Source organism: Nelumbo lutea, chromosome 7 (assembly GCF_056320005.1).
Source record: "Nelumbo lutea isolate HS-2025 chromosome 7, American lotus-T2T, whole genome shotgun sequence".
Lineage (NCBI taxonomy): Eukaryota > Viridiplantae > Streptophyta > Magnoliopsida > Proteales > Nelumbonaceae > Nelumbo > Nelumbo lutea.
Window position 1 is genome coordinate 17,047,144 of NC_142690.1, and position 26,581 is coordinate 17,073,724.

At 40.9% G+C, this 26,581-nt stretch overlaps 1 protein-coding gene across 7 annotated transcripts; it reads left to right on the forward strand.

Annotated features, from left to right (window-relative positions):
• On the forward strand, positions 1 to 26,154 carry LOC148845370 (cytochrome b561 and DOMON domain-containing protein At3g61750-like). 7 transcript variants are annotated; one of them, XM_088952775.1, is made up of 6 exons: positions 1 to 853; positions 1,367 to 1,433; positions 4,178 to 4,475; positions 5,050 to 5,443; positions 24,174 to 24,460; positions 25,744 to 26,154. In XM_088952775.1, the coding sequence occupies exons 3-6, from the start codon at positions 4,299 to 4,301 to the stop codon at positions 26,005 to 26,007; spliced, it is 1,122 nt and encodes a 373-aa protein (XP_088808901.1). In that variant the 5' UTR covers positions 1 to 853; positions 1,367 to 1,433; positions 4,178 to 4,298; the 3' UTR covers positions 26,008 to 26,154. The 7 variants fall into 7 exon arrangements, with proteins under 7 accessions (XP_088808901.1, XP_088808907.1, XP_088808905.1 ...); XM_088952781.1 differs by having other exon boundaries at positions 24,174 to 24,309; XM_088952776.1 differs by having other exon boundaries at positions 29 to 858.
• The last annotated feature ends 427 nt before the right edge of the window (positions 26,155 to 26,581 follow it).

Here is a 26,581-nt window from a genome sequence, read left to right on the forward strand (position 1 = left end):
GACCGGAACGAACGCCCATCGCCATTACCGACGAGCGATCACCCCCATTTCTCTCTCTCTCTCTCTCTCTCTCTCTCTCTCTCCCCTTCTTAGTATTCTTTCCATACTCTGTTTTCTCCAACCGAAACAAGGTGACGAACCAGCTCACCGCCGGTCTCTCCCTCCTTTTCTTCGTCATCCCCTCTCTTCTCCTTCTCTCCTTTTTCTTCCTTCGTCTTTTATTCTCTCTTTCTCCATTCTCTTCCCTTTTGACCGAACGAATCAGAGGAGGTAACAACCAGTCACCGTCGGCATCTCTGCCCTGTTTTCCCTTCCTTTCTTCTGTTCCTTTCTCTTTCATCTCCTACTCTTTTCTTCTTCCTTTCGCTTTCCCTCTTTCTTTCTCTTTCTCCTCCCTCTCCATTTCTTCTCCTTTGGTCTCTTCTTCTCCTTCTACCATTTCTCGGCTCCTTTGTCTCCTCTCTCCTCTCTCTCCTCTCCTTCTCTCCTTCTCTCTCTCTCTCTCTCTCCCTCTCTCTCTCTCTCTCTCTCTCTCTCTCTCTCGTTTCAGTTCGTCTCTGCCATCAATCAGGACTGAGACCATCATCACCGAACATAACCCCTGCTTCGGTTTCATTGCTGTTTCATTGAAACCAATCCAAACCCGACCTGCCCGTCCGTGTCTTGGTTGGATGCCAGTTCCTTGCGCACTGATCAAGTTCGTACGTAAAACCCAAACTATTGCAGTCCTGTGGTGTCTCTCACCCAGCCATAGACGAAAAGGCAACATGAAGGGGTGTATCAGCCACCCTATCTTTCTTTTTTGTGGAAGCCTCCTCCAACGAATCGACTAGTTGGTTCTTTTTTCACTCTAGTTCGGTATTCCTTATCCTAATATCCTTCTATTCCTAGTTATCTCATTTTATTTTATTTTATTTTATTTTATTTGAAAAGAGGTAAAGTATCAATTCATTAAAAAAGACAAGAAAAAAGACCCATGTACAACCAGAGGCTGTACAATGGGAGAATGCATGATACATAAGACCATTATCCCATTTGTGTTTACAAAAAGGTTTTCCAACTGAAGGCAAGAAGCCAAGAACCAAAGAGAATACTCTCTACGGATAGCTGTGCAGATGACCAGGATAACAGCTTCCCAACTATTTTCTGCCACAATTCCTCCTCTTGACAGCATTTGCTTCGGAAGAGCCTTGAGTTTCTTTCCTGCCATATCGACCAGAAAACTGCTCCTGGGACCAATTGCCATAGGATTTTCGCTTTCTTGTTTAGACCTTTAATCCACCAACCTTTTACAAAAGCTTCCACTGATGCTGGGCAGCAACTTTTGATGGCAAAAATTCTGAAAAATTTCACCTAAATGTTGTAGGTGAAACTGCAATGCAGCAGCAGGTGGTCACCTGATTCTTCTATTCTGTTCCATAATACACATTCAGGTGAGTCAATCATCATTCCCCTCCTAATCGAATTTTCTTTTGTAAGAATCTTGTTCAGATAGGCAGACCAAACAAAGCAAGCCCCTTTAGACTTGTCTAGATTACATACCAAGGAAAATCCTGTTCGTCCTCTGGAGCCACACCCTTCTGTCCTCTGAGTTAAAATCAATTTGCATGCTGTACAGCTTCTGGAGTGGCCTTCCAAAAGGTTCAATCTCCCAATCATTGAAAGCTCTTATAAACTGTGAGCTCCAGACATGATCCCCATTCTGGAACTGCACACAGTCAGCCACTTTTGCCTCCTTATCAACTGCGACTGCAAAGACTTCTGGGAAATCATCCTTCAACAAATTGCTTCCACACCAGCAATCCATCCAGGATCTAATCCTGGTTCCTTTCCCTACTTCAAAACTTGACTTCCTTGCTAAAAAAACTGTAGCTCTTTTCTATTCCTTTCCAAACCAAGCAACCAAACGACTGATTTTTTTTTTTCTCCTGGATCCTACCCCTCGTTTTTTTGTACCATACTTTGCTTGAACTACTCTTTTCCACAGACAACTCCCTTGTTGTTCAGACCTCCAGAACCACTTACCAAGCAATTCTAAGTTTAATTCTCTAAGTCTTCTTATACCCAATCCCCCATTCTTCTTTTGTTTAAACACCTTTCCCCAGTGCACCAAATGAACTTTTTTACCATCCTTCCAGCCTCTCCATAAGAATTCTCCCATTCTTCTCTCAATTTGAGAGACCATCCCTACTGGATTGGTAAAGTGTTAATAAGTAGACAGGTAAAGAAGACAGAACACTCTTTATTAGAGTGAGCTTACCCCATTTGATAGTTACCTAGCTTTCCATCCAGCCAGCCTTTTCTCAATCCTTTCCACAATTAGTTCCCATTTGATAGTTCTCTCATTTTATTTGAATCTGTTTTTATTGAATATAGATTCATGGTTTCCATGTCTTCTTTGTTTTTCTTTCATATCAGTTTATTCAAAATTTTACAAAGTTGTTGAATTTCACTTATGTGATATCTTGAGTACATTCGTCTTGTTAATATATGGCAAAACTGAGATTAGATTAGTATGACCATGCCTTCTTATGTCTAGACCAGGTTAATGTAATTATTGGGTTGAGTTAATAGTGAGTTATATAATTTTCTAGGTTGCATAAATATCTAGAATAGATTAATATGGTTAAATCCTCATCTTAATCCATTTTGTCATACATGATGAGTTGTACAGATTATTGAAGTAGGTTATTCCTAGTTTATGCCCTCTTTTCATATCCCCCCTGAATCCCTTTAATATGATTTGTCCATGGTTGCATTTCATTTTATTTTATGCAATTTTCTTTTAGAAGTTGACATGAGTTATCTAAATTAGGGTAGTTAATCCTCATCTTTCTCAGAATTTAATTAAACTTAGTTTAGTCTGATAGGTTTCCCAAGTTATTTTGTCCTATTCCACTCTGTATTTCTACAGGCCATTTGAACAAGCAGATTAACTAACCCTCCTCCTTTTCCTTTTATATTTTTTTTTAGATTTATTTTATATGCTGACTATTTTATTGATTTATATACTACCAATTATTACAGTAAACTAATTTCCTTAACCCCCTTTTTTATTTTATTTTGAGATTTAGCAATTGTACTTTGTCCCTGCCTTAATGGTTTTGTTTTATATAGCATTTGATCATCATTAGTATTTTTTTTGAAGGTAAATAAAAAAATGTTAAAACAAAACAGAAAGTACAAGAAAGGTGACCAGCAGTCACTAAAGAGAAGAGAAAGCAAAACTACTTCCTCCACAACCTGACTCCAAACTTTCACACACTATTGACAGCAAACCTAAAAAACAAACTCCCTTCTTCTATCATAAACCTAAAATAGAAACAAATACAACCCGAACCCCCGATTCCTACTGACCATAAAATTACTACCCCCTGACTAACAGTAAAACCAAGCTTTAAATTGACAAGATTCCACCACAACAAAAAGGACTCAACTCCACTATTTAGTCTTATCAACAACTTGAACAGCAACGTCTCTGCTTCTCTTTAAGTATTTCTTTGATCTTTTAACCTTCTTGATGGGACCCACACCAAATAAGCCCCCTTTCAGCCTTGTGAAATCTTGGAAAACTGCATCAGTTGAGTATTTTTCTGCTTTCTGAAGTGTCTTACATCATTAGGAAATTTCTCAAAATCTCTAACCTTCTTAGGACTTGCATTGATTCTCTCCATCTCCAAAACCACATGCTTCTTAAAGATCTTCTCTGCCTCTTCTCACCTTCCTCATTATCAATATTTTTTGCCCCTTCAAATGATCGAAATCCCTTGAGAGACTTATCCACCCCTGCATTGACCCATCATTAGTATAAACAAGTGCACTTAATCCTCATTGGCATGCCACTTCCTCATTCTTGTATTTATGGCCTATCCATATTCTTTGTGGCTACTTTGGCTGATATGTTGTGAATCAATATAGAATCTATTAATCCATATCAATATTTTACTTCATATGCTCTTGTCCATATCTACTTTCATTTTTATTTTTTTTACTTTCTATTTTAAGTCTCATCAAATCTCATTTACCACTATTCTCAATATGATTACATATCACTTTTTATGTAATCACTGTGCCTATTAGTACAAGCTATTTGATTTGGTATCCTTTTTTATATTAATAATTCTCATATTGGCTCTTTAAAACAATTCCTAGAGCATCAGTATTCTTAATTTTGCAGGTTGCTAAGATGGAAAAACAACAGCTATTAGTTGTGTTTACAATTCTTGCTTGATTTATATGGGAATGGGATGAAACATTGCAAGGAATGAAAAATCTTTGCACAAAAACAATCTGATCCAATGCCAGTGCTTGTATTCATAGTGTTGGGTCTCTTTGCTGTGGCGACTTCTGTTGAAGAGGACCCACTGTTGCTATCGGATGCTTGTGGTCGAGATATAAGTACCCTTCTTCCTCCTCCTTATAGCAATTCTTCTTTCTTTACCTGCGCATCTGTTTGGAATACTTTCATTTTGAGAGTAAGTCTTATTTTCCTTCCAAATTTAGTTTCCTATTGGTTTTCATGGTGCTAAGATGAAAACTTTTGAATTTCTCCAGCATTTATTTTGAGAAGTCCAATCCATCACAATTTCTTGGAGCATAGGACATTGAATTTATATCTCTAGATGCATTATGAATGGTTTGATCATTAGGTTGTTGTTTTTTTCAATTATTATTTTGTCAAATATCCCCATCCCCGCCAGCCAATTTCTTGTTTAAGTAGAGAACTGATTGTAGTATTTTTCTGGTTTACATGCTACAAAAGTATTTCGCCATATTTTATGCACTATGCAAAGAATCCGTGGTTGGAGATAACTTTAGGAGTTAAATGAACTGAATTTTAACCCATTCAATTTGTGCGCTCAAGCATTACATAATGACTTGTAACTGTCTTAATATGTACACCACTACACTGTCAAAGTTTTAGCTAATAATACAAAAGTTATTGTCCATCCAGTTGAATGGTTCGTAGCAAGGAAGCAAAGCATTTTTTGCTCTTGCCAATAAAAAAGTTATATTTCTGATATATTTATTTTGTCTGTTCTGTTGCAGCATTCTCAGAGCGATAACATCCTGACTATTATAGTATCTGCTGTATATACTAGCGGGTGGATTGGATTGGGATTTTCTAAGGATGGAATGATGGTTGGTTCAAGTGCAATGGTGGGTTGGATTGATGAATTTGGTCGAGCAATATGCAAACAGTACTACCTGCAGGGCTTAACCCAATCTGAAGTCATACCAGACAAGGGAGAGTTGCATCTTACTGATGTTCCAACTGTTGCCATTCTTCATGGAGCCACCGTTTACATGGCGTTTCAACTGAAGCTTGCAGGTCGTCTTTCTCGTCAACAAATACTACTGGCTTTTGGTAGTGAATATCCAGTCCAGAACCAGCTATGTCATCATGATGATAAAACAACCATTGTATTCGACTTCTCTGCAGGTTTTTTCTTTCCTTGTGCTTTCTCAAGAAAAGGCGCTGTTTATTATATGTTTTTGGTATCATGTGAAATTTTTATATGTGGTATGCTGATCAATATAGTTAGGATATAAGGGAACAGTTCAGTTATCATGCTTTCAATGTGGCACTATGGTATACAAATGCATTGGGCCCAAGAGCAACATGTGAAAGATGGAATTGCTTTGGTGGCATCAACCTTTTGATTTGGAACTTTCTATGTGTTTTATCTAATCAACATAGTTAGGATATAAAGGAATGCTTCAGTTAACATACTTTCTGTAGAGTGAGTTAGCATGTTATTTATGTTGCTGTTAGCATGTTAGTAGTGTTAGAAAGTTAGTTATTTCATTTACGTTAGCTGCTGTTTATTTGACCCAAAGCACCTGGCCCAGATGGCTTCACAATGGCATTTTATCAGGACTGCTGGGATGTGGTAAAAGAAGATCTTATCGAGGTGTTTCAGGGGTATGCAGATACGAAAAGGGTAAGCCTTGGAGTTAATGCCACCTTCTTAGCCCTAATCCCAAAAAAGATAGATACGAAGGACCCTAAGGAGTACAGGCCGATTAGTCTAGTTACAAGCGTCTATAAAATTCTGGCCAAAGTGTTGTCCTTAAGAATTTGAGTAGTACTACCCTCCATCATTAGTCAAGCACAAGGTGCTTTCGTGCAGGGAAGGCAAATAACAAATCAGATCCTAATAGCAAATGAGTGTGTGGATGACATGAGAAAGTCAGGGAATCAAGGTTTTGTATGTAAGTTAGACTTGGAGAAGGCTTATGATCTTGTGGACTGGAGTTTTTTATTAGAGGTCTTTGGGTGCTGTGGTTTTGGAGATAGATGGTGCAACTGGGTAAAGGGTTGTATTAGCTCCTGTCATTACTCAGTCTTGGTGAATGGGGTGGTCAAAGATTTTTTTCCCTGCCTGTAGAGGCCTTAGACAAGGTGACCCTCTCTCCCCATTTCTTTTCACCTTAGTTGCAGATGTTTTCAGTAGATTAATCTCTAAGGCAGACAGGGAAGAGGAAGCGAGTGGTTGAAAGATAGGAAGGAATAACATTAGGGTAACCCACCTACACTTTGCTAATGATATCACAATTTTTTGTGAAGGGGGTGACAAGAAAAAAGTGAGGAATCTTAGAGCATTGATACAACACTTTGAGGAGGTATCAAATTTGACAATAAACATGGAGAAAAGTTGTGTGGTAGGTATGAATATGAATGAGGGGATCATTTAGACTATGGCAGATTGCTTAGGTTGTCCCGTCACTACTTGGCCTCTACAGTACTTAGGTCTCCCTCTAGGGGCTAATCTAAAAGAGAGTAGTTTCTAGACCCCAGCGTTGGAAAAGTTTGAGAAAAGATTAACTTCTTGGAAAAAGAACTACATCTCTATAGGGGGTAGAGTGACTTTATTAAGAGCTACTCTAGCAAATCTACCGGTCTATTTTCTCTCCGTTTTCAGGATTCTTAATAGGGAAGCTAAGAAGTTGGAAAGATTAATGAGAAATTTCCTTTGGGAGCTAGGGGAGGAAAAGAAAGACCACCTAATTAATTGGGAAATGGTTTGTAAGAGTAAAGAGGAAGGTAGCTTGGAACTAGGAAGGTTAACTCTCAAGAACAAAGCTCTCTTAGGAAAGTGGTTGTGGAGATGGCCTAGAGAAAGGGAGAGGTTGTGGCATAAAATGGTAGCTAGGATACATGGTAGACTAGAAATTGGTTGGGGTGTGGGTGTATCACGTCAAGCTACGTTGGCTTCCCCATGGAAAGCAATCCAGAGTATCCTCCCTTAGTTTCTCAACTTTATCAGGTATGATGTTAATTCTGGTACATCTGTTTTATTTTGGGAAGACACTTGCGTGGGTAATGTTGCCCTAAAGGACCAATTTCCCTCTCTTTATTCCATTTCCCTTTACAAGGAAAAGGTTATTTCTCTTTTTCTCCCATCTCGTTTTTCACCCCCCTCCTTAAGTTGGGACTTTGGCTTCCGGAGAGGCTTGAGGGATGACGAACTTAACAGTGTTCCAGATCTGTTGTCCCTTCTTGGTTGTGTCTTCTTGGACCCCCGTAGTTTGGATGTGGGGTTATGGTTCCCTCACCCAAAAGGTTACTTTACTTGTGCTTCCTTTTTCAAATCCCTTTGTTCTTCCCAGGGACAGTGGGGTTTTCCAACCAAGGAGATTTGGTCTAGACCGGTTCCAACTAAAGTTATTATTTTCTGTTGGGAGGCATTTTATAGAAAGATTAGTACCCTGGACTGTTTGCAGAGGAAAAGGCCTTCTTTGTGTTTGTCCCCTAACTGGTGTGTACTTTGCAGGGCTAGTGGTGAGGATTGCTCTCACTTACTTGTATCTTGTTCCTTTTGTAGTGCTATTTGGAGTTGGATTTTCTCTTTGTTTGGGTGCAGGTGGAATCTGTCCACAGATTTAAATCAGCTATTCGATCCTTCATTTTTTTGTGGCCTACAAAAAAAGGAAAAATAATGTGGAGATGTATTAGAGCAGCCACCTTGTGGACAATATGGGAAGAAAGGAATGCAAGGGTAATTAAGGAGGAAAGAAGCACTCAAGCTGTTGAGGACTGTATATTAACTAGGGCCATTCATTGGTTGAGAACTATGGACCTATTTTTATATGTTCTCCTTTGATGATTTTTGGAGAAGCTGGTTAGCGGTGGCTAACAGCCATACAAGGAAGGACAGGAATTCTGTTGTGTGGATGCCTCCACCTGAAGGATGGGTAAAGCTGAATTTTGATGGAAGCAGCCAAGGAAGCCCAGGCCCTTCCCGGATAGGAGGGGAGCTGAGAGATAATGAAAGCAAAATATTAGCATTGTTTTCAAGCCTGTGGGAATAGGAGACTCCAATAGAGCTGAGTTATTAGCGGCAGTACAAGGTATTCAGATTGCAGAACAGTTAGGAGTCCAGCACTTGGTAGTTGAAGGGGACTCTGAGATTGTTGTGGGATGGCAGATAGAACCAGCTTCAGCTATGCGGCGACATAGAGGTATGCTAAGGAAAGTCAACTGGATCACAAAAGACATGGCTGTTACCTTTCATTGGGTGAGAAGATCAGCAAATGCCTTAGCGGATGGGTTAGCTAAGCAAGGGGCCTCAAGGGAACATTTATTTTGGGCTGCTTTTTAATTTTAGTTCTGGTTAATTCTGGTCAATTCTGCTTTAGTTTGATGTAATATTTGTTAGAAGAGGTAACTACTCATGCTCCTCTTGGGTCTACTGTATTGCCTCATATTTCTGTTTTAATAAATTATATTCGTTCATCAAAAAAAAAATATATTGTAAGTCTACTATGTTTTAAGTATTAATATAAATAGCAACTGAGTGGGGCAGCAATCATCAACTGACCCACTTTTTTTTTGAAATCTCCTCTCTACGATTGCTCTCTTCTTCTTCTTCTTCTTCTCTCTCTCTCTCTCTCTCTCCTTTCTCTTCTATTTTCTGAATTTTCTCTTGTTGAATTCTCATCTACAGTAGGACTGATTAGTCTATACAACACAAGTTGGTATCAGAGCCAACCTAGGGTTTCTCGTATGAGTCCAATCAGGTCGACTGCATGAGAACTTCCTAGGGTTGGAAGTTTTAGCAAAATAGTCCACCAGCTGGTTCTTGGAGATCACTGATAGAGTGCAGCAGCTTTTCAAGAAGTTGTAGAGCCTTGGAATGTGTTCGGTGATCAGGAAGAATCAGAAGAAAGGAAAGATTTTCAAGAGTAGGTTCCAAACAAGGATTGGAAGTGGCGGTCAGGCTTTTCTGAGTAAGTCTCAGTTTATTTTTGAGATTCAGCCACCAGAAGTTGGTTTGAGTGATCTGGAAGGAGCGGCTGGTTTTCTCTTAATTTTTCTGGACTTTCTTTAAGGTTTTTTCAAACCTACGACCAGCTCTAGTTGGTTAAACCCTAACATCCTGACTGTTATTGAGTTTTGGTTAACAGTTAGGTTTGTTTTAGTATTCAGATTGACTGCTAATTACTTTTGAGAACTTGTTGGATCTGTTTCAACATTTCTGGGTGTTTGCTATACCTTTTTCAGCAGTCTAAGTGGGCTGTCAGCAATTTCTGGGTGATAATTCCTTGATAGAGATGACAGAAACTGAGTTAAAAACCCAAGGGGAAGGTGTGTTGGGAGATGGAAACATGACCGAAAATAATTTTCAGATTATTAATGTCAAATTTGATGGATCAAATTACTTGGAATGGGCTCAGTCAGCTATGATGGCTATTGGTGAAAGAGGAAAATTAGGTTATATGATGGGGGATGTAAAGAAACCAGCCAAGGAAAACCCATTATATGCCAAATGGGTTCAGGAGAACTATTTGGTCATGACTTGGTTGTGCAATTCCATGCAGTCTCATATTAGCTGAAATTACTTGTGGGCCAAAACTGCTAAGGAAATTTGGGACATCATGAAGAAACCTATTCCCAGCCACTTAATGTTGTTAGGTTCTATGAGTTGAATTGTGGAGTCAATAATCTTAAGCAGAGAGAGAAATCAGTCTCAGTTTACTTCTCTACTTTGAAGTCTTTGTGGCATGAAATTGATCACTTAGAGACAATTGAGTGGGAAAGTCAAAAGGATGCACAAACATACAGAAAACAGGTTGAAACCAATAGAGTTTTTGAATTCCTAGTTGGTTTGAATCCAGAATATGATATTATGAGGCAACAACTTCTCACCAGGGAGAGTGTGACCTTGTCTCAGTCCTATTCCTCAGTGCACATTGAAGAAAGTAGGAGAAAGGTTATGCTACAATATCAACCTATGGAATCAGCCCTAGCAGCAGTGAAACCAAAGTTTGGGGGTGACAAGGAAAGGGACATGAAGAAAGAAGAAAAGAGGGAAGTAATTGTGATCATTGTGTTAGCGTAGGGGGGTATTTCTGTCTTTATACCTTGATTGATGTTGCTGATCTGTAATGTTGTGTTGAAACATGTGCTCTTAACTTAAGTAAGGGCACATGGGTCTTTTCAGTTATGTTTTAATAATAATATAAATACTTACTGGCCGACTGGGAGAAGTCATGTTGACTCTTTCAGTTTGAACCAGAATTCTCTCTTCTCTCTTTCTCTCTCTCTCTCTCTTTCTCTCTCTCTCTCTCTTTCTCTATCACTCTTTCTTCTTCTACACAACTAAACTCAGTCAGGCCGAACTCTAAGGCAGACCTGAATTCTAACATGGTATCAGAGCAGGTTAAATCTGCCTAGATTTCTACTTGCCTAGGGTTCATTCTCTGTGCACCCTATCTAGGGTTTTCCTCTTTTTTTTTTTTTTTTTTTCTGTGTTCGATTGGAGATAAGGGAAAGGGCTGAAAAGGAGTGATCGCCCTCTTCCCTTGGGGGTCTCTATGCCTCCAGTCAGGTCGTATGTGGTCGGTTGCTGTGATTTCTGAGATCGCCCTCTCCTAGTAGAGGAAGAATGGAGGGCCGAACTGTGTGTGGCTGTTGTATGTGGACTGCTCTCCTGCTCGCATGGGTGTTACTTCAGTGATAAGGTAAGAGATTTCAGTTCTTGATATCTGATGTAACCGTTTTCGGCCACGTACCAATGTTTTGTGATGTAAAATTTTTTGGCAAAGTACCTCGTTATTCGACCCGGTGGTGGCGTACCTTAGTGACCAGCTACTTGGTGGCGAACTGCCTGGTGGCGAACTGCTTTGGTGGCGAACTCCCTGGTGGCGAACTGCCTGGGGGCGAACTGCCTTGGTGGCGAACTGCCTGGGGGCGAACTCCCTGGTGGCGAACTGCCTGGGGGCGAACTGCCTTGGTGGCGAACTGCCTCGGGGCGAACTGCCTTGGTGGCGAACTGCCTGGTGGCGAACTCCCTGGTGGCGAACTGCCTGCGGGCGAACTGCCTTGGTGGCAAACTGCCTTGGTGGCGAACTGCCTGGGGGCGAACTGCCTGGGGGCGAACTCCCTGGTGGCGAACTGCTTGGGGGAGAACTGCCTTGGTGGCGAACTGCCTTGGTGGCGAACTGCCTGGTGGCGAACTCTCTACTAGGTGGTCGATGCCTTAGAGAATGTTGGAGCTCCCTGGTGCGGCGCAATCCGACTACCCTCAGCATGAGGTGGTCTTCTTTCCTTTGTAGGCTGCGGGAGATGAGGGACCTGCGAGAACTTCATCTTTTCCTTCTCTTTGTAGGTGGCGGGAGCTGAGAGACCTGTGAGAACTCCATCTTTTCCTCCTCTTTGTAGGTGGCGGGAGCTAAGGGACCTCCGAGAACTCCATCTTTTCCTCCTCCTTGTAGGTGGCGGGAGTTGAGGGACCTCCGAGAACTCCATCTCTTCCTCCTCCTTGTAGGTGGGGGGAGCTGAGGGACTTCCGAGAACTGCATCTTTTCCTCCTCTTTGTAGGCGGCGGGAGCTGAAGGACCTGCGAGAACTGAATCAGAGGTCCCGGGGGTACTTTCCCGGTGGGGGCTCTCCGATGCTTAAGTTAGCACTCTTATTGTAGAGAGCTTTGAAGATAATATGAGAGAGCTAGAGAGCAGGGTTACTTCCCTTTCTTTTCCCTCCCCTTCCCCTTTGGGGGGTGAGGTCTTTATATACCGGAGTCTTCGCGGGTTAGGTGGGTGAAAAGCCTCCAAACGGTAAGACTCGTTGCATCCGGTCAGAACCGGGGTACGGTGGTGAACTCCTCGAGGTCGTCAGGCTGGCGCTTGTGTCAGGCGGCCAGGTCGGCGCCTGGGCCGGGTTGTCAAGAGGAGTGCCTGCGTCAGTCGGCGGGTCAGTGTTTAGGCCAGGTTGTCAGGTCGGCGCCTGTGTCAGTCGGCGGGACAGTGCCTAGATCAGGTCGTCAAGCTGGCGCCTGTGTCAGTCGGCGGGTCAGTGTCTAGATCAGGTCATCAAGCTGACGCCTTGGCCGGATCATGCGCTTGGCTGGTCCAGGTCGGCCAGGTCGCGCAGGCCGTGCACAGTTCGTGCAGGCCGCGCGCTAGGCCGCGCGCAGTTCGCGCAGGCTGCGCGCGCGCCGCGCAGGCGCACGTCAGGCCGCGCGCACGTCGCGCCAGGCCGGCCAGACAGGTGCCCGGGTGGGTCACCAACTTCGTAAGTTTGTTGGCTGGGTGTTTTCCTAGTTGTCACGAGGTGCCACGTGTCACAATTTTACTGGAGGGCCAAATCTGCCCTCATCAATATCTATTATGGATTAAATAGGAGGTGTGTTTCAAACCATTTGCTAGTGTTTTGGCCAGTAAGTGCTAGGGTTTATGCTGGTTTCTTTGTGCGTGTTGAAGGAAGTGATATGATCATATAGTGGTGAGATTTCAGGTAGTTGTAGGAGCAGGGTTTGTGGTGTAAAGAGCACACATTCCAGCAACAATTAGCGCTGCAATCAGTGTGACAGGTGTGACCTAGTGGTGTGTAGTGTGCAGATCTCAGTGATAATAGAATTCACCAAGTGTGCAGAATTGGTGATAACATAATGGGAGACAGTAATGATTATAAACCTAGTGTGATGGTGCCTACAAACTACCTGAATGTTCAGATGACCTCCATTAAGTTAAATGGAGAGAATTATGTGCCTTGGGCTAAATCCGTTGAAGTCTTTCTAAAGGCAAAGAAGAAGGTAAAACATATCAGAGAGGAGAAACCTTCCTCTGACTCTCACGAGTATGAAGATTGGGAGCAAGAGGACGCTCAGATCATCACATGGTTGTGGAACAGTATGGAACCCAGGATTAGTGTGAACTTCATGTTCCTTGATACTGCCAAAGACGTGTGGGACCATGCGAAAAAATTGTATTCGGGGTAGGACAATACAACCAGAGTTTATCAGCTTTATCGAGAGTACTTTAATCTGCAACAGGGCAATCAGAGTCTTGAGGAGTACTATGCCAACATGAGGAACATACGTAATGAGTTGAATGTCTATCATCCTCTCACTTCTAATGCCAAGATTCAACAACAACAGAGAGAGCAGCTTGATGTGACTAGATTTTTGGTGGGACCAAAGTCTGAATATGAACCAGTACGGGCTCAGATATTAGGGGGATCAACTCTTCTGTCCCTAAAAGAGGTATTTGCTCAACTTCGGAGGATTTCTATCGGATCTACTGAGAACTTTAATATCTCAGATAGATCTGCCTTTGCTGCATCGAGAGGCCGTGGTGGTAGAGGTGGAGCTCGGGGAGCTCAGTCTGGCCGTGGTATTGGTAGTGGTTCTGCATATGGCCGAAGTGGCAATGGTGGGTCTACTTATAATCGTGGTGGTGGTTGTACTGGGAGCAGAGATTTAGGGGGAGCCCGTGGTAGAGGACGTAGCTCAGGCCCGAGGAAGTGCACTCATTATGGTATGGATGGACATACCATCAACTGTTGTTATGATTTACATGGTCCTCCCTCAACCTGGGCCAATCATGTCGCGACCGGTGACTCAAGTTCCAGCTTTAAACAGGAGAATCATTCATCTGACCAGTTGCCTCCTACATCCACAGATGGTTCCATAAAGGAGATGGTGAGTGTTCCCCGTGATGAATATGAGAGGTTTATCCAATCACAGCAGAACACGACGACTTTTGCTCACTCAGGTATGGCTTGCCTGGCATCTACACCCAATCCCTGGATCATTGACTCTGGAGCCTCCAATCACATGACTAGAACTCCAGGTGTGTTTTCCTCCTTATCTCATTGCTCAACATCACAATCTGTCACCCTTGCTAATGGTTCCACATCCTCAATTTGTGGTGTTGGTAATGTTGACCTAGATCCTGTATCCCTCTCATCAGTTCTGTATGTTCCTAAATTGCCTTTTAACCTTATGTCTGTTAGTAAGCTGACCAAATCACTTAACTGCTCCATTACCTTTTATCCTTCTATGTGTGTCTTTCAGGATCTCAAGACGGGGATGAAGATTGGTGGAGGGCATGAAGCAGGTGGATTGCATTATCTTGACGGTGGTGGTGGTAGAACTTCAACAGCTCTCCAGTCATCTCTTTCTCCTCTCCAATGGCACTGCCGATTTGGTCATCCGTCGCTCAAAGTCTTGAAGTCCTTGGTTCCGTCCTTGAGTCAGCTTTCTGTTTTGGATTGTGAGTCGTGTCAGTTTGGGAAACACCATTGTGTTCCCTTTACTTCTAGGGTTGATAACTGTGTGTCGAGTCCTTTTTCTTTAGTTCATTCAGATGTTTGGGGTCCTTATAAAGTAATGTCATATAATGGATACAGATATTTTGTCATTTTTGTGGATGATTTTTCAAGGATGACGTGGCTCTATTTAATGAAAGAAAGAAGTGAATTGTTTACCATTTTCCAAAAATTTTATGCTGAAATTCGTAACCAATTTGGTACCCACATCAAAATTTTTCGTTCTGATAATGGCCGCGAATATTTATCCTCATCATTTGAGGAATACTTGGACCAACATGGCATTATACATCAGACCCCGTGTACCTACACCCCACAACAAAATGGAGTGGCTGAGAGAAAGAATCGCCATCTCCTTGAAATAGCAAGATCCCTAATGCATCGCATGCATGTTCCCAAACCTTTTTGGAGTGATGCAGTGCTTACCTCTTGTTTTTTGATTAATCGGATGCCCACGTTCATCATTGATGGTCAGTCTCCGTTTCAGGTCTTGTTTCCCTCTCTGTCTCCGTTCTCTTACGCCGAGAGTTTTTGGGTGTGTCTGTTTTGTCCATAATCTGGGTCCTGGGAACGACAAGTTTGATGCCCGTTCTCTCAAGTGCATCTTCCTTGGCTATTCTTGGACCCAGAAAGGGTATAGGTGTTATCATCCTGGTTCTTGACGGTCCTTTGTGTGTGCTGATGTCAGTTTCTTTGAGTCTACTCCGTTCTTTTTGGGGTCTGGTGATGCTTCTTCCTCCTCATCACTTCCTCCCCTTCCACTTCCCGTTGTCGATCCTCCTCCCTTTGTTCCAGTTGTGACCAAATCCTTGCCTCCGGTGCCACCACCTGTTGACCGCCCACCTATCCGTCATGTGTATACACATCGCCCACATGCAACGGCTACTACTCCTTCGACTACATCTCCGTCGACGGATCCGGCACCAGAACCCCACTTGGCATTTGAGATTGATCTACTCATTGCTTTGCGGAAAGGTAAACGTACTTGCACCCTTCATCCCATTTCTAATTATGTTTCTCTTACTCACCTTTCCGCTTCCCATCGCCAATTTGTTACCTTGTTATCATCAGTTATTGTTCCTAAAGATGTCCAGGAAGCCCTTGCCTCTCCAGGGTGGTGTCGTGCCATGGAAGAAGAACTCTTAGCCCTTCATCATAATCATACTTGGGACCTCACTGCTCTTCCTCCTGGGAAGCAAGCTTTTGGTTGTAAGTGGGTTTATACGGTTAAGTATCTGCCTGATGGTAGTGTTGAACGCCTAAAAGCGCGATTAGTTGCAAAAGGGTACTCCCAAACCTATGGCATTGACTACACAGAGACCTTCTCACTGGTTGCTAAGATAGGGTCAGTTTGTGTTGTGATCTCTCTTGCAGCCATGTATGAGTGGCCACTATATCAGTTTGATATCAAGAATGCCTTTTTGCATGATGACTTACTCGAGGAGGTCTACATGGAGCAACCTCTAGGGTTTGTTGCTCAGGGGGAGGATGGTAAGGTGTGCAGACTAAGGAAGGCTATATATGGGCTTAAACAATCTCCTCGAGCATGGTTTGGTAGGTTCAGTGAGGTGTTCAAGAAGTTTGGCATGAAACATTGCAAAGTTGACCATTCTGTATTTAGTCATGACTCTCCGGGAGGAAAAATATTGTTGGTGGTGTATGTAGATGATATTATTATTACTGGGAATGATAACATTAGTATTGATAGGTTGAAGACTTATTTGCAGGATCACTTTCAGACAAAGGATCTGGGTAAACTGAAATACTTCTTGGGGATAGAGGTAGCGAGATCCAAGTATGGGATTAACCTGTGCTAGAGGAAGTATGTGCTTGATTTGCTGGAAGAAACAGGCTTGTTGGGTGCCAAACAAGCTGAAACACCCATGGACACAAATACCAAGCTAAGCAGTGATATGGGTGAAGTGTTTGAAGACCCTGGTAGATACCGACGACTTGTGGGCAAACTGAACTACCTAAACATTACCAGACCAGACATCTCATTTGCAGTTAGTGTGGTAAGCCAGTTCATGCAAAAACCTCTGACTCCTTATTGGAATGCGGTTCTGAGAATTGTGAAGTATCTAAAAGGGGCCCCAGGTCGCGGTCTGATATACAAGAGTGGGGGAAAACTTGAAATAGAAGGGTATTCTGATGTTGATTGGGCCGGTTCTATGTCTGATAGGCAGTCTACTACAGGCTATTGCACGTTTCTGGGAGGTAACCTGGTGACATGGAAAAGTAAGAAGCAGACGGTTGTGGCAAGAAGCAGTGCAGAGGCAGAATATAGGGCTATGGTGCATACCGCTTGTGAATTAGTGTGGCTAAGGAACGTTCTACAAGAAGTAGGGTACAACATTAACACTCCAATGAAGCTCTATTGTGATAATCAGGCTGCAGTTCATATCTCCTCTAGTCCTGTGTTTCATGAAAGAACCAAGCACATTGAGGTTGACTGTCACTTTGTGAGGGAGAAGGTGCTGAATGGAGAGCTAGACACTACACATGTTAATACAGGAAATCAGTGGGCTGACTTATTTACAAAAGGCTTGAGTCGGGGAAGAGTGGACTACATATGTAACAAGCTGGGAGTATATGATATATACTCACCAGCTTGAGGGGGAGTGTTAGCGTAGGGGTACTTCTGTCTTTATACCTTGATTGGTGTTGCTGATCTGTAATGTTGTGTTGAAACATGTGCTCTTAACTTAAGTAAGGGCACATAGGTCTTTTCAGTTATGTTTTAATAATAATATAAATACTTACTGGCCGACTGGGAGAAGTCATGTTGACTCTTTCAGTTCGAACCAGAATTCTCTCCTCTCTTTCTCTCTCTCTCTTTCTCTCTTTCTCTATCACTCTTTCTTCTTCTACATAACTGAACTCAGTCAGGCCGAACTCTAAGGCAGACCTGAACTCTAACACATTGCAAGAAATTGAAAAGCACACAAGGGGCACTTGTTGGAAGTTTGTATCCACATCTATTTAGCAAATTTCAGAAACAAAAAGGGGAATGCTAATGTGGAAATTGCTACTAATAGTGTATCATCCTCGAGCACAAGAGCCACATCTCTAGACACTTTAGATGTTGTTCGAGCTGCTCTAACTCAGTTGGAAAGTGAAGTTGGCACTTTAGCCCCATCTCGGTTACCTGCTACAACATCGGCTACTCCTACTTCAACATTCACTCATTCAGGTACAAGAGCTTCAACATATCATGCTTTAGCCCCAGGTAACAATGAACCTTGTTGGGTTATACATTCAGTTGCATCTGACCATATAACTGGCTTATCCTCATTGCTTATTACTTATTGCTTATCTTCTGGTAGAGACAAAGTGTCTATTGCCGATGGCTTCGTTGTTCCTTTCTTTGGAAAGGAAGACATTAGACTGTCTATTGGGCATTTCCTTGTCCTTAATTTTGCATGTTTCTAAACCTAATACTAACCTACTTTCAGTTAGTAGCATTACTAAAAATCAAAACTTCTCAGTGACTTCCTTTCCTGATCGATGTGTTTTTCAGGATTTGAAGACAAGGAAGGTGATTGGGATTGGCCTTGAGACGAATGGAATTTATTTGCTCGGAGGGCATTCACATGGGGAAGATAAAGAAGTGGGGAGGTCATTAGTTTTTTAGTCAATGAGTTAGGTTATGCTTTGGATGTACTTCATCAACTGAGTTTCTTCACGGGTCCTAGACATGAAAATTCCATTTAACCTATTATATCCCGATAAGGACCTATTTACTATTCCCCTTAAGACCTTTGGATGTACTTGCTCAAATTCTTGGGCCTCATCGCTCTAAATTTGATTCTAAAGCCTCAAAATGTATTTTTCTTGGGTATGCACAAAATCAAAAAGGATATTACTGCTATGAACCTATTTTTGGGAAATGTTTTGTGTCTATGGATGTCATGTTCTTTGAGGATGTATCCTATTATTCGTATAGTTTCTTTTGAGGGGGAGAGTAGTGAGATGTGGTCACGTTCATCAGAAATTCCATTACCTGTCCCAATCACTGAAGGGGAGTGTAGTGAAGAGGATTGCCAAAGATGTCGGGATTTGAGGGTGTATCACAGGCAGTGGAGGCATGTTGGTTTCAGGCATCAACAGTCCAGGCCAACTCCAATTTCCTTTGTGGCTCCAGATCCAGGTACCGCAGTCCCTTTATCTTCTACTACAGATGAGATACTCCCCATACCTCCCATTGTTGAGCCTTTTACTCCTTTGGATGATCTTGATCTTCTAATTGCAGTTCGTAAAGGGAAGTGTCATTGTACCTCATCTACAGTTCATTGTATTTCTCAGTTTCTGTCTTATGATCATTTATCCCCATCCTATAAGTCTTTTTTGGCTTCTATTATTGATATTCCCATTCCCAAAACAGTGCAAGAAGCTTTTTCAGTACTTGAGTGGAAGGATGCAATGCAGGTAGAGATGAATGCTCTTGTAAAGAACAATACATGGGAGTTAGTTGAGCAACCTGAAGGAACAAAAACCGATTGGGTGCAAATGGGTGTTTACAGTGAAACATAATGCTGATGGCATAGACTATTTGGAGACTTTTGTACTAGTGGCCAAGATGAATACCATCAGAGTTTTACTATCCCTTGCAGCAAATTTCTCATGGACATTGTTTTAGATGGATGCCAAAAATGCCTTCCTCAATGGTGATTTGCAGGAGGAGGTGTATATGGAGTTACCTCCTAGATTCTACAATATATAAGTAGGGGAGAAGGTCTGTTGGCTGAATAAAGCCTTATATGGATTGAAACAGTTTCCAAGAGCATGGTTTGACAAATTTAGACAAGCCGTTGAAAAGTTTGGCTATGTTCAAGCTCAATTAGATCACACCCTTTTCATTAAGAGAAAGGATTTCTCCTTAACCCCACTTGCTGCATATGTGGATGATATTGTGGTGATAGGAGTGATACATGTGAGATTGACTCTCTTAAGCATTTGCTTCACCAAGAATTTGAGGTCAAAGATGGGATTTCTTGGGCATTGAGGTAGCATAGTCTAAACATGGGATTTTTGTTTCCCAAAGAAAGTATGTTCTCGACCTTTTGCAAGAAGTTGGAAAACTAGGTGTTAAACCTGCTCACACACCTATTGAACAAAATCATAAGATAAGTGTAGATGGGGGAGAGCCCCTTGAAGACAAGGCTATGTTTCAACGATTGGTTGGAAATTCCTTTATCTTTGCCTCACACAAACGAACATTTCTTATGCAGTTAGTGTTGTTAGCCAGTATATGCATTTCCCTAGAACCACTCATCTTCTTGTAGTTGAGAAGATCCTTGCTTATCTGAAGAGATGTCTAGGCAGGGGAATACTCTTCAAAGATAATGGCCACATGAAAATAAAAGTCTACACAGATGCTAATTGGGTTGGGTGTGTTGATGATAGGAGATCCACCTCTAGGTATTGTGCTTTTGTAAGAGGAGATCTTGTCTCTTGGAGAATCAAAAAGCAAAGTGTTGTTGCTTGTTCCAGTGTTGAAGCTGGATATAGGGCAATGGCGAATGGTGTGGTTGAAGTATTATTGTTGAAATCCCTTTTTGAGGAACTAGCACTACTTATGAGAGGCCCCTAATGCTATATTGTGATAATCAGGCTGCTATTAACATCGCCCATTATCCAGTTCAACATGACATAAATAAACATATTGAAGTGGATTGACACTTTATCAAAAAGAGTTGCTTCTCAAGAAGTGTGTCTTCCATATATTTCCTCTGACATGCAGCTTGTTGATCTCTTCACTAAGACAGTGCCAAAGACCAAGTTGGAAACAAATGTACGCAAGTTGGGAATGATTAATATCTACTCCCAACTTGAGGGCTAGTGTAGAGTTAGTTAGCATGTTATTTATGTTGTTGTTAGCATGTTAGTAGTGTTAGAGAGTTAGTTAGCATGTTATATATATATATATAAGGCCTGTTTACCCCCTGAAACAGGTCAAACCCCAAAACAGTCCATATAATAGCGTATCATTGGATCACCGATACAATATGGATTGGCTGATATGGGCCAATACGTTGCGAAATTTTGATCCTTGATTATAATTACATATTTGAAGTGCTGTAAGCATGCCAATCTTTGAAAATGAAAAGGGAAACCTTTTTACCACATCCTGGGACACTTGAAAATTTGCTCCTCTGTGATGAATACTTGGATGTGTGTAGCTTAACATCTGGAAAAAAAAAAAAAAAGTGGAGTAGAACTCTTAGATAGATAACTTTGTTAAGCATTATACATGTAATCCTGTTGTGCTTGAAGAGTGAAGTTAGCTGTTTGTAAAAAAGAAATTACCTCAGTCAAATTCTGCACCCTCTACACACCCTTATACAAGAAAAAAACAACACCCCTGACCTTCCCACATTCTTTTTTACATTATGTTGTCCATTTGTGGCTGCCCGTGCCCCTTATCTGTCCCCAAGCAACTGGTTTCTGTGATTCTAGCAACCCACTTGTCTAGGCATCACAACTGCTAACCATTTGCTGACCTCTTTACCTGTTATTGTTAGGCTGATGATCTAACTCCATAAGGCTTCTTAGTTCTTACCTCTCTAAATATGAATCTGTATTGCCAAGTACCAGATCCTTCATTTACGTGACCATTATATAGTGATTTTTGAATCTCCTTCCACAATCTCATCTTTGTTTTCAGCTTTCCCAAATCTCATCTTGAAGCACAGCTAATAGCTTTGCCCAAACTAAGTTTGCAAAACCTATTGGACCGAGTGGAGTGCAATTATAGTACTTAAAAGGACTATTATCTTTTTTTGTTGCTTCTTTTTTTCCTTGTACATGATGTAAGAGCAGCTCAGTTCTAGTCCTTAGAGAATGTTGAATGGTCTTCTTTGATCAGAAATTTATGGCTGTTGGTGGTTGTAATGGATTCTTGAAGGAACAAGAAAGAAAATAGGGATAGAAAGAAGAGAGAAAATACCTAGAATCACTCATGAGGCACCTAGAAACCTAGAATCACTCTAGGGTATGGGAATCACTCACCATAATTATCATAAGCTAAAGAAAACTCAATAAACTTCATTGCTCTTTGTGTAAATGTACTTACATATTTTTAGATCCCAAAGCCATACAATCCTAGGGGTCAAACTATTAGACTCATAATAGTCCTAAGAGTCAAACTGTTAGACTCAATAATCCTAGTAGGGTTCAAACTAAGCTGTCATATCCTATTTCAAATTCAAAGAAGACTCAAGAACTCAAATCCTACTTAGAACGGCGACAACCTCTCGCTCCCCATCGGTGGAAGGATAACGAGTCAGTGCTCCAATGAGCCACTCATTGCCTTGGGGGCCGAGCCCAATCTGACGACCACTTTTTACAAAATCTCTCTCAAAAAAAAATCTAATCCTACTTATGCAATGACTGGAATTTTAAACATAAACGAACTATAAATTGACGATCAAACCCTATTATTGGACCCTATAGAAAAATTGTAAAATGGCAAAATTATTCTCAGTGTCCAGAAATACATGAATTTTCACAAAATTCCAAATTTGACTCTTGAGCTCCTACATCATTCTCCCCTAGTTCAAAAAAACTCTTCCTTGAGTTTTGAACTACTTGAGGATGAAAAGTTGGTATGCCCCAATGGAAAAAGGAGTAGGACTTTCCACAACCACATGCTTGGACTGTACAGTAGAGGCCACACACATAACTAGAAAAGGATCTTGCTTTTTTTTTTCTTTCTTTTATCAACAACTAGAAAAGGAGCTTGAAAGAAATGTATTTCTAAAACACTGCCTTCCATAACCATCTTTGTAAATCATCAATAACATTGGCTTCTTGAGCACTTAAATCATCAACCTGCCAAAACCTCAACTGCAACATTTGGAACTTTTCCTTCAATCTCTATCTTAGGAATTACCATCTCTGTATTGTGCTACCCTTGGGTATTCAACAAACTCTAGGACTTCTTCCATTATTGGCGTTGGTGGAACTTGTGCCATGCGAAGTTGTAATTCTTGAATTAGTTCTAGTTGAACTTGTAAGGTAAAGCTAGTTACTTCCTTCAATCTCTATCTTAGGAATGGCCATCTCTATGTTCTGCTCCCCTTGGTTCTTCAGTAAACTCTAGGACTTCTTTCATTGTTGGCATTGCTACATCCGTCAAAGTTTTAATGTTATTTGGTTCTATCTTAATGGTGTCCAATGGATCCCTTTCTCCACCATTAGTTGAGGGCAGGTTCAAAGATGATGCCACCAACTTCCACCCCTAGCCATGTCACTGGCTGGAAAGGGCAGGTTCAAGGTCTTCACACAATGTATTACGCTAATCATGACCAGCTCGAATATAACCTCTTTTGCCCTCCAACAACTATAGCATTTCTTTCCTCCTATATTCTTCACAAGCTCGCTGCCCTTGTACATCTCCATTGGATCTTTCCCTTTCTCTTAATAGGAGAGAAGAATGACTCTGAGAAAAGGTTTTGCACCTCAATCCACTTCCTTGCAATCAAATAGTGAGAAGAAAGCCTCCAAAATACTAGATATGAGAGAATAAGAGATTAGTAGATGATAAATAATTTCACCATTTGCATTACACAAGGGCATTTATGTGGTGTTAGACACCGCTTACGTCATTTCTTTAGGATTATCTCAGAGGTATTGCTCTTCAAGTGAAAAATCTCCAAGCAAAGTTCTTATTTTGGGTGGAATTGGACCCCACAACACTTTCCCACAAGAAAGGCCAAGTGAGGAGGTAGAGATTGAGGGGCTGTTTGATAACAGATGAAGGTGCTGAACTGAAAAACTTATTACTTTGTCTTTTAGTAAGTTTCTAAGGGGGTTGTGGACTCCTTAATGGCTGAAACTGAAATTGGGTAGATCACAGTACCCTTAAAAGTTTTATTTATTTAATTATTTTAACAACTAAAGACAAAGAAATAAGTCTTTCAGTTCTGAAGCTTTGCTGTTATCAAACAGCTTCTGCATTGGTTTCTGAAATAGGAACAAGTATACGGACTAGAAGAATTTAGAATCCAAATTCAGAACTCATTGTCTCCTTCAACAAGAGACCCCCCCCCCCCCGGGCTTCAACTAGTGCTATGCATCTTCATTCTTCTTAATATAAAAGATTTTTATTAAAAGCAAAGAAAAATGAGATTCCCTTCCCTTCCTCCTCATCCCCCTCCTTGTGTTTGGGAGGCTTACGCCTCTTACATCTGAACTATGCCTCATGCCTCTAGGTAGTGGAATGCCTCACGTCATGCATCTGTGTTTTAAAACATTGGGGTAGACTGGATATGGTCCTAATCTTTGGCTATTTGTTTTTTCTCCTGCACAAAGTATCTGTTTACTCAACCCTATGCTGTTTTCACACTTACCAGCCCAACAATTTACCATTGTACCAAGTGGAAATTATATGAATCTGGTTTACTTCATTTCTAAATATTATAGTGTCAGAACACTACTGCCATTATGTTAGTTGTAACTTGACATCCGCTGATTATTATTTTTCTGGAGGTCATTTTGTATGTTTTGTTTATGTGTTTGAGCCAAAAGCCTGTAAAAAATAACATACAGTGCTCAATGAAAATTTTCTATCATGTGCAAAATAATGCCTATTAATATAACTGTTTTCTTGAAGGCTACATGGCTAATGCTCCCATAAGCATTGACGATATGAAAAAGAATCATGGAGCACTGGGTATAATTGCATGGGGTGTGCTCCTTCCTGCTGGGGCAATTGCTGCAAGATATTTTAGACACCTGAATCCTAATTGGTATTATGCTCATATCTTTATTCAGTCGATGGGATTTATTATTGGACTTTCTGGAGTTTTGTCTGGGGTTCAACTACATGGAAAAATGCATGTAGATATACCAATACACAGAGGCATTGGATTATTTCTTCTTCTGCTTACTATGCTTCAGGTTCACAAATTCTCCCTTACCTAACATTTATTCTTGTATCCTGGAAAAACCCTGTCCATATGGGTGAAGCTGTTATGCAAGTTTCTGGGGTTCATGGCCCTTCCTTTTGCAAAATAAAATAAAATAAAATAATTGATAGATGTTTTAAATTGAAATTGATTCTATGTGAATTTTCATAGCAGATTGTTATCCAAAGATGTTAACCTTAAGAATATTTAAACTAAATTCCATTCTAGACATAAATTAAGGTTCTTAGAAGTAAAAATGATAACGAAGTGAATTCATGATGAATTCACTATATAAATTTAGTTTATAAATAAGGGGGTGTTTTAAATTGAAATTGATTCTATCAATTATCAAAAAAAAAATGAAATTGGTTTTGTTTCAATTTTCATATACCATTAACAAATTGTTATCCAAAGATGTTAACCTTCTTAAGAAGATTTAAACTAAATTCCATTATGGACATAAAGCTACAAAAATTAAGTTTTTCTTAGAAGTAAAAATAATAACAAAGTGAATTCATCATTTCATGCCATTTCAACTTTTGTAGTCCGTAGGCATATTGTTGGGCAAAAATTTTGGTCTTTTAGCATTTTAATTAAGATGGTACGCCTGGCACCCTATCATTCTTTGATCACTTTCTTTCTTCTTCCTCCTCTCCTTCCAAAATTGCCAAGTCGTCCTCTGGTCCTTCAATCAATTAGTAGCATGCATGCTATGTATATTCTTTCTGATTGTGGAAGCATCCTCAAAAATTACACGGTGCTGCCACCCCTCCAAATTGGTCTTGGGTACGTGTTCCCCATTTTCTCTGCTGAATTCCCCTTTTAAAAGTCTATGCAATGTTTTATTATTATTTCTTTTGTAATAACTTTTAAACTAGTCTATTTTGCCAGGTTTCTCCTCCATGTTTAATTATATACTGATTCAAAGTGTCCATGACACTCCTGAAGATAATTTTCCTCTGCTGCACTGATATATGCTGCATATCTATTAAAGACATGGGCCAGCAATTTCACAAATTCATTCAAAAAAAATTGTAGGTTGAATTAAACAGGAAACTATGTTTTCAATAGACTTCAAACACAGACACACAAGTGGAAAATGATTCTAGATGTAATCTGTTTCATTTGAGTCGATGCATACAAATGAAAATGCATGTTAATATTACATACTTTTATAAATTAAAACCAAATCCACATCTTTGTATATCTGGGATTTGATTATAGAGATTATATTATATTTCTAACCTAAATGTATATTCCACTTGGGTGCATCAGGTAATGGCATTCTTTCTACGCCCTAGTAAGGACAGCAAGTTTCGTAGATGCTGGAATTGCTACCATCATGTGGCTGGGAGGCTCACTTTATTCCTTGGAGCCCTGAATATTGCCCTGGGAATTCAAGATGGAAGTGCGGATTATTGCTGGAGCATAGCTTATGGGTTTATTCTTGCAATGGTTCTTATCACAGTTAGTGCACTAGAAGTATTACTGTGGACAAGAAGATGTGAGAGAAAAACTGAACCTCCAGCCTCCAAATGAATTCAATTTCATAGGCAATGATCATCGACTTAAAAGAGTCATCTCCTTGTTTTGTTTTCCTTCTACAGTTCTACATTTATCACAGATGAGCATTTCTTAACGGTTTTACATTGTTGAAATATACCAACAACTTCAGGTCTCCATTAATCTTGTGTTCAAAGAAAAAGTTATCAAGGGAAATTGTTCCTTGCAGCCTTTGGTTTTCTTAACAAGGCCATGCCATGTGGAGTGGATTTTGGTTTCAAATGATTTTGTTCACAAGCCCAAGAACACATTCTTGCAGTGGCTTGCCAACCTTGGTGTGGATGGTGTACAGTGAGGTGGGATCTGCTCCTCACACAGGGCGCCTCACAACGACCTCACAGGCATATCCCACCGTGCATTGAGAACATCTCCCGTAAATAATAACACCTAAGTATGGGAGATGTTTTCAATGCACAGTGGGTGCCTGTGACTCAACTGTCTGTCCTCTGCCAATGTATGTATATATTGTTTATATTAATCTATCTACTACGGGGCCGTGCCAATGAAGGTTTTTGATTGGTTTATATCTGAAACATAAAAAGTTAAAAAC